Consider the following 8806-nt stretch of genomic DNA (forward strand, 5'->3'; position numbering starts at 1 on the left):
ACAGATGCAACCAAAGAAACCTTAAAACTATAAGTGAAAAGGCCAACTTGAAGGGCAAGCAACTGCAAACTGTAAAGGAAAAAAGGCAGAAAACCAGAAGTAAAATGTTAACAAAACACCTCAGATAAAATATCAGATAGGATTGCGGGGGGGAGGAACACCACACTACAGTAGACTAAAGGAAAGCTAGTTGAACCTTGCAAAAAGAGAAACAGCTGAACAGAAGACTACCTGGCTGATGAAGTTTATACTTTTTCAAAGTGAGGACACGATGACTGAGTTATTGTTCTTCAGGCACAGAGGCTGACTGATTTTTCCAGATTGTTTTGTCGCCTCCCCCCCATGTCCATTAACATTGGTAGAAGTTAACTTAAAAATAACCCTGGGCCAGAGACAATCCTTTTATAGTATTTGGATTATGCATGAACATATAATCAATGCTTAAAAATAGAGAGAAAATAGCCCCCCCCCCCAAATGGCTAGCCTCTTCTTTACAAGAGCAAAACATCCCACCCAAATAGATAAAAGGAACTGCCAATTAAGTAGTCTGTAAACCCTGTAATAAGCTATGCATTTTAGATGTATGATTCCCACTGACATTAGCAAGAATTAAAACACACAGGTTTCCAAGATCTGGCTCTTAAGTAACCCTTATACAGGACTACAAGACTTCAGACTACTGGTGTGAGTAAAAGTTTACAGGATCAGTCCTCAAGAGAAATCAGCATTTCATATGTGTGTGGAGTACTTGGCTTTATCAATACATTCTATAGCACCTTTCAACCAAGGTGTTAATAGCCCTTTACAAAACAATTAAGCCTTTTAAAATCCATTAGATAGGCAAAAAAATTCTCAGAGCACAAACTGAGGCAGAGGATGAGTAACTTGCCAAAGGTCATACAAGACACGTATAGCCAGTTAACTACACAAAATTGAAGATCTTGGATAATAGAGCAAGTTAAAAGACAGTGTTTAGATTCTAGACCATTTGGACTGTAGAATGACAAAGTAACAGCACTGTCATTTTGAAAAATATGTACACTTCAAAAATCCAGAGAGGTACAATAGGGAGTCAACAGCTACCTCTGCCAGCAACCAGGCATTAATTCAATTGCCAGCTCCATCAAGGTGTGGTTCAGCTGGGCATTATCTACAATGAGCCTGGCTTCTCACACTACTGGTTTACCAATGCACCAGGAGCAATTCTCTTAGTGGCAGTATACAGCAGCTGCAATTACTTTATCACCATGTTCAGCATTAGATATTATCTAGTGTAGTGTAGATCACCTACAGGCATCTTTGCTACCATTCCCCCAACATTGCCAGCTTGACCAACCCAAGGAGAATATCTAAGTACTCATTTTAGCATGGTATATCTGCAGGAGAGAGGCAGATAAGACCCACAAGTGCAATGAGCAAATGCATGGAAAGCAAATAAGAGATACACAGAAGGACATAGGGATAGAAGAACAGTACAGAAGTGGAAAGATTTATACTGCTATGGATAAAGTGCTCTCAGCTGTCTTCTAAACAAGGTTTTATTTTAGATCCATGATTGGACATATGAGTGCATGGGCATGTTGAAAGAACGAACAAACAACGGAGAGCTGCAAAGCCAAGCCACACCAGAAGCTAAGGTGACTGTGCTCAAGGATTCAGAACATGGACTCAAGCCTGTTCTACACTAATAAATTGACTTGTTGCTAAAAAATGGTTGTTGGGAGTAGATCCCCTTGAACTGATGCTTTCCATACTGGGGCTGGACTTTATAATGCTAGCTATTAAACCATTTTCAGCACTGGTTTAGAGGAACCTGTTACTAAAAGTCATCTTTAGCAATGGGTAAACTTCCAATCTAGAGGTAAAACTCACTGAAGACCACGGAAGAGTTAACTGTTTGGCATTCCCATTCAGTAATAATTTTACATTTAACCAAGTTATCATAAACCATCAATACATTATACATTTTGTATACATCAATACATTATAGATGTAATGCATTATACATTTTGGAAACACAACCCATAACTGAAAATGAGGCAGTTTGATTTTTAAACCAAACTGTTCTTCCAACTGTTTCAGGCACTATGGTAAGGTGAATTTTTAGAAGTATGTGTTAACTGCTACATACATTAAAAGGAAGGGATTTTGACTTTTTGCTTTGTGCCGTCACAATTCACTAGTTCCACTCTTGTCCAGTTATTCAGAGTAAGCAATTTAATATAAAATCCTCAGGCTCTCTATACACATAGTAAACCCCCACCAGCATCCCAACAGCTCAAAGTAATACATAGTAACCCCACCATGCCCCCAAAAAGGCACAAACTGGAAAGACTATAAACAATAAAATACAACAGCAAGAAATATATGAAATGCTAACACAAATAGAAAAGGTATTTGCAAAAAAATACTGGGGGGGGGGGAGAAGAGGCAGGAAGAGGTAGCAAAGAATAATTTCTAACACATCTAAGGCAATCTTTGTATTTATCTCTTATTACAACTAGGAGCCAATCATTTAACAGCAGATTTTAACTCAGGTGATGTTGACACTTGAAATAGCCTCAAGCTCAGGGCATATCTAGAAAGTTAGTGACCAGAGGGCATTCAAGGCCCTATTCCAATACAGGCCATCTTTCCTCCCAATAGGAAAGACTGCTATCCTTGTTATTGCTCAATTACAAATTAAGCTTACAGAACTAAGCAGCAGACACAGGAAGACAGACTCACATAAGTAAGCATTTATTCAAGAATCACTTAACATGAAAGTATACAAATAAAATTTGTATTAACACAAATCCACATTGTGTCATAACACAGATGGCAAAAAAGACAAAGTAAAAACCATAAAGAAAACTAATCAGCCGCTATATACAGTTGGACACTGTTGTGTCATACTCTAAAAAGTCTTTTGTAAAAGTCATCTCATGTCACGAAGACCACCTCCATTCAATCCTGATATTCTGCAAGATGACTTCGCTGTGGTATCTCCACCTAAAAACAAGACAAAACAACAATCAGATCTGTGCAACTTCTGTAAGAATCGTTAAAAGGTCCATTTTCATGAACTGCTTTAAGTCCTCTATTTATTCCTTTCTTCACTGTTAAAGATCATATGCATATTTAACAAATTGTTAACTAAAAATCTTTTGTCTCCCCAAATATAGCAGTTTAGCCCATTTGGGAAGCTGTTTCAGAACAATGATTCTCCAAATTAGGCAAGAAGTTGCAATGTGTGCATCACAAACTGGGTTGTGGAAAAAGTTTCCACCAGAAATGCTGTTAAGTAAGAAAACAATTTGTCTGCAACTTATTTCTTGTGAAGGAATATTGCCAAAAACATGATTAGCCTAATGTAGTTTGTGTGCATATGATCTTTAATTTTTTCCAGATTTAAAAGTTCGTTTTTGTTTGCAGATTTCACTATTAGCTATAAAAAGAAAAAGCAAGCATTAAATCTTAACGAATGCACACTTAAAATGAGGCTCCACAATTGAAATACAACACTAAACAGAAGACCAAAATGATTAAGCTGTAAAGGCATTTATGTACTTTAACTCCTGTAAAAAACCATTTAAGTTAAGACACTTAATCTTCAAAAAGATTAAAAAGAAGCCAAAGTCTGAAGTTTTCCACTTTAATCTTTACGCTGGTACATGAAGTTGGAAGAGACCATACCACAGGACAGCGTTTTCTGGTGTATGCCTTGCGCTCTGCCTGCAACGTGCGACCCCCAGAGATAGACGTGGTCAGGGTGACACACGGCCTGCAATGAAGTTCCCGCTGGCGGGTACAAACAAGGTATAATGTCAGAGTTAGAAGACAACATTCTTGTTTTCCTTAAGTTGTACCCATTTCAGTACTTTACCTGTTAATACTTCTAATAAGTTTAATTATTCCTCTAGACCACCTGGTACACAACGCAAACAGAAAAACTCTTAAGTTTTTCTGAAGTACTAAAGAAGATGAAATCACATTTTACGAAGTTAAAGATCTATAGACACTTTAGGCAAAGCATGTTTTAAAAAAAATCTTTTAAGTTAACAAAGTTCAGTTAAAAAAGTCAGACTACACAAGAAAAATGTTTTTACTCATTTTAATTTGTCTATTGATCTTTAAATTAGATTAGACATACTGAAAGTGGTCCTTGCACTCATATACACACCTGCTGCCCCCCCAAGTACTATGTACTGCTTTAATATGGCTGGTAGTTGTTTTGGTGATTGCCGCCACCTCGGGATGCTTTTCCATATGTGCTTTGTTGACCTGTTGAGAGAATGGAAAATTAGTTGTCTCAGTACATTCTGACTCAGACAAGCCTCTCATGAAAGGATAGTCTCCCCCCTCCCACCCGTATACAGTAGTTTACAGCTTAATGCAATACTTTAATGTATATCCACACTTGCTTGTGGGATGCAACAATGAAATTTACTATACACTAGAATATTAAAGTCATAGATATTTTTAGTGTTATACATCAATATACTTGTGGAGTTAAGTCAAACATACTTACCACTGTAGTCTGCATATCCCTGTCCATATCCATAGCTTGGATAATTGTAGCCAGAATAATCATATCCACCATAACCACTGTAGCTTGGATCACTGTAAGTGCTGTTGTAATTTCCATATCCTTGATCATAATAATTATTAAATCCTTGGTTCCAGTTTTGTCCCTGACCTGAAATAAAGCATTGCAATTAAGTTCCAACCCTCTTAAATAAATAAATATATAATGTGTCAGTTGTATGACATGTGATCTGTACTGTACTGGCTACCAGAAAGAGTCCCATCACTCTGCAAGTATACAACAGTTCTAAAACACAACACCAAGACACCTAATTTCAAAACATCACATGGGATGCAAATCTTGGGATCTCTTTTCTTAATTTACTGTAATAAACATGTTACATAAAAAAATGAAAGCTGACACTGTCCTATTAATAAAGTGCAGGCGAACCACACAAAGGGCAACTTGCCTTTTGTCTAAAGAAATTCCCTCTTCCTTTAGAGCTCTTTTAATATGCCTCTTAGTATCCTACATTATCTTAACATTACAATATGAAGACTAGTTTTGTTCTGTTTCATTAACAGTGACTATATCTCAGTACTTATGGTTGCCAAGAAGCGAACTATCAATGTATTAGTGATGTTGGCAACACTGCTCCCTCCCAGTCCTTTACTTACATAGGATTACTTATAATGCAGGATTGAAGATATCTGGCTTTCCTCTATTGGGCAAAATATTTAAGAACTGTCAAAAAGTCAACATTGCTCCCTTCCTGTTTCAACAGAATGAGTACATGTAACTTTCAAGTAAGTCTCAGACACCTGAATTATGCCTTTTAAGGAATAGCTTCTAAACCCAGGAATATGCAATCTGTTGGCATTTTTAAACATAAGTAAAAGTTTCACTTTATCAGTGCACTTGTCAAGGTAACAATTTTAAAATGAGTTTTGGTTAAGTCAGTACAGACCAACCCAGCTTATTTTCCGCTCATTGGTTGGCCATTCTATGATTAGGTTTATTTTTTTAAAAATGGCTCCAAAACATGGAAACTAGAACTTTAGAAATAAATACATACAGATTTTTAGAAGTGCTACCAAAAAACTCACCCCTGCCACGTCCCCTGCCACCACCTCTGCCACCAGAAGAAGCACCTCTTCCACCTTTCTGTTGTTGCTGCTGCTGCTGCCTATACACTTCTTTGGGCTGTGCTACTTTGATCTCACACTGTAAAAAGGAAGACATTGTTTCAACTGTATGAAAGGACTGACCAGCACCATCAAAATAAACACTCTTATTCTCAGGAATCCATTTAAAAATCTATAAGAACCATCAACATTAGAACTTTCTAAAGAGAAACCGAAACATCCATCCATACCTTGCCAGAACCGATTTGATGGTATCGGCTTTCTAATAATTTTTTTACTGGCTCTTCATCTGTATATGTGATGAAACAAAAACCCCTCCTTTCATTTGTCTTTGTGTCCATGGGAAGTTCAATATTTTCAATCTGTAAACAAAGTTAAATATAAACCATATTTACATTACATCTCTCTCAAACACAGCAGTGTAAGTCAATGGTCAAAAGTTCATGCCAATAGCAGAAATGTAGCGGGCTCTTTGAAAAATAAACCATCCCACCTCCATTTATAAACTATCAAAATATTACAGAGCTATTTATACGTTAATAGGGAACAGTTCGAACAGAACTCTGCTAGGCTAAGACTGCCCACCAGGGTCCCAAGTCGATCCTATTTATTCTACTGCAATATAATTTCTGCATCTTGTCCCAAGGAAGCAGCATTACAACTTGCAATTAACAAGGAAGCAGCCTTCTCACAATCACCCTCTTCACATCTCAAATCAGAGACTGCCCTTTCTTCATCCAACCTTACTACCCTGCCACAGCAAGACTGAACTTTAATGCCCAATATGGATATGACAGTATTACAAACACAGTTATACCATACCTCTCCAAAAGCACCAAAATATTCTTTGATTTGTTCTTCAGATGTATCTGGACTCAGTCCACCAACAAACACTTTTTTTGGTGGCTCTTTTCCCTTCAGTGCTTTTGCCCTTTTAGGATCAATTAACTTGCCATCCAGTTTGTGTTCCTTCAGCTCCAAGACCTAGAAAACCCACAGGACAGTTTCAAAAAGCCATGAAAAAAACCAAATGCATACAAGAGCCAACTACACAGACCCTACATACCTTGTCAACACTGGCAGCATCTTTGAAGAGCACAAAGCCAAATCCCCTGGACCGCCCAGTCACTGGATCTGTTTTAATTGTGCAGTCCACAACTTCTCCAAACCGAGATAAATATTCTGTCAAGTCTTTCTTGCTTGTGTCCCAGCTGAGGCCTCCTATGAACATTTTACTACAACAGGAAAAAAGCATGTATTTTTTTAAGAGCAGAATATCTTACTAATCACTTCAAGTTTCAAAGAAACTTGAATACACAAGTGGTAGTTTTTCCAACAAGATCAGCATCATGAATTGAAAAGAAACCACTCTCAGTTCACTACACTGATTTTCAGGGCCTCAAAGCTGACCTTTACATAATTATATGCATGTTATAAAGTTCTCAGACCCCGATCCTGCAAAACACTTATGCGTGCGGTTAACTTTAATCCCATGAATCAAGTACACAGTAGTGAAATGGATCGTACCCATAAGCGTTTGCAGGGTGGGAGCTGGTAACGAAGTGACCCTTTGCTCGAATACTACCCAGACACGAGATTTTGTGCTGTAACCTACCCGACTCGGCCCATCGCTAACGCACTCGGAGGCAATGGCTCAGCTCCTTCTGGCCCTAAACCCCGCAGGGCGCCCGAGAAGCTACCGCCCCGCTCCCCCCTAGACACGGTCAGCCAGCGAGCTGCGTCCACAGGCCCACCCGCGCGAGTCGGAAACGGGAGCAGCGTGGCATCGGCGCGCGCGCGCAGCTTGCCCCCCTACCCGCCCCAGGCAGCCCGCTCGCGCGCTGCCCCGCCTCCGATTGGCTCCCGGCTACGTCATGGCCCGGTGATTGACACCACCCCGCCCTACGGGAAACAGATCGACGGGGAGACACAAAGAGAGCGCGAAACGTGCCCAAACGGGACCCCCCCCACGCCCGGCCGCAGGGAGGGGGGCGGGAAGAGCGCAAGCGCCCCCCGGGCCGGGGCTACAGGGAAGGGACGCCCCGCACCGCCCGGCCCTTACCCATCGTCCTGCTGGTTCTTGCTGGCGTTGATCTTGGAGCCCTCGGCGAACTCCTCCAGGCCGCCGCTGTACTCGGTCATGTCCTCCATGGCGAGGGTAGGGCGGCTCGGGCAGGCTACGAGGGCTGGAGACTCGCTAGAAAGCTGCGACCAGAAAGCGGGACAATAAAATGGCGGCGGAAGAGATCCGGGCACCGCCTGCGCCGCCTTTATATACCCTTTCCAGCAGCCAATCAGCGCAGCCCGGCAGCGCAGGCGCGGTAGCGACTCCTGGAGCCCAGGCGGCAGGGTTGGGGCGGGTGCATTACCCCGTCTGATGTAGTAAGGCATGGGAAGAGCGTAGGCAATGGCGGCTGCACGTGGGCTTAGGGGACCCAGGAGGGGAATGGGTGACACCCGTCATCCCGGCCTCCCCGCCCTGCAGGGCGTATGAGCACTCCTCTCCCCTGGGATTCCCTCGGCATTACACTCATCATCTCCCTAGCAGGCTGCAGTGCCACCCTAATCCCTACACCCCCTTCGCCAGCTGCTGAGACTATTGCAAGGGGCTTCTAGGGCATAACGAGATTCCCGTGTGTACTCCGAAGACACACAAAGCTACCCTCCCCCAAAGAGAGAGCAGCGTGACATAGACCAACCCGCAAAGTCCGTGGAGAGATTCAATATTCCTTCTCCCCTGTATACAGAGAGGGGAGGTGATAGATGAAGACAGGCCGCAAATTCCCCCAGGCGACTCGCCCTGCAGTTTAAACAGCCAAGCAATCTAGGCAATCTCTCCCAGCCCGTCTTCATTATTGCGGTATCGGTCAGTTGGAGAGGGAAGCGGTTGTCTGCAGCTATGGCTTCCTGACGTTGCAGAAGCAGCTGCTTCCCCGCCTTTCAGATCCTACTGTCTGAAAAGGTGGAAGTACAAGTCATTATGCAACCCTCGCTGTATCTCTACACAGCTGTGCAACTGGGACCATGCAACCTAGAAATCTAATTAATGCACCAACCGCACCACTTCTGCCTAAGAGAAATGAAATCCACTAGGGAGGGATCTCTATAGGGCAGGAGAAATTCAGGACCAAGTTTAGACCTCGCATTTCTGTGA

General features: G+C 41.8%; 1 protein-coding gene across 1 annotated transcript; it reads right to left on the bottom strand.

The window, feature by feature from the left end:
• Nucleotides 1-2723: 2723 nt before the first annotated feature.
• Nucleotides 2724-8058, bottom strand: HNRNPDL (heterogeneous nuclear ribonucleoprotein D like). The gene is made up of 8 exons (XM_084626349.1): nucleotides 7715-8058; nucleotides 6719-6887; nucleotides 6475-6636; nucleotides 5883-6014; nucleotides 5614-5731; nucleotides 4511-4678; nucleotides 4163-4263; nucleotides 2724-2991 (listed from the first exon to the last, which is right to left on the bottom strand). The coding sequence occupies exons 1-7, from the start codon at nucleotides 8041-8043 to the stop codon at nucleotides 4193-4195; spliced, it is 1149 nt and encodes a 382-aa protein (XP_084482475.1). The 5' UTR covers nucleotides 8044-8058; the 3' UTR covers nucleotides 2724-2991; nucleotides 4163-4192.
• Between the last annotated feature and the right edge of the window lie 748 nt (nucleotides 8059-8806).

Source organism: Lepidochelys olivacea (assembly GCF_965140295.1).
Source record: "Lepidochelys olivacea isolate rLepOli2 genome assembly, chromosome: 4".
Lineage (NCBI taxonomy): Eukaryota > Metazoa > Chordata > Testudines > Cheloniidae > Lepidochelys > Lepidochelys olivacea.

Excerpts from the sequence above, each read along its gene's own strand:
- HNRNPDL (XM_084626349.1), bottom strand. The coding sequence starts at position 8,043 with ATGCCTTACTACATCAGACGGGGTAATGCACCCGCCCCAACCCTGCCG. Across the intron at positions 6,888-7,714 it reads AAGAACCAGCAGGACGATGG|TAAAATGTTCATAGGAGGCC; the intron begins GTAAGGGCCGGG and ends TTCCTGTTGTAG. Across the intron at positions 5,732-5,882 it reads ATCAAATCGGTTCTGGCAAG|TGTGAGATCAAAGTAGCACA; the intron begins GTATGGATGGAT and ends TCCTTTTTACAG.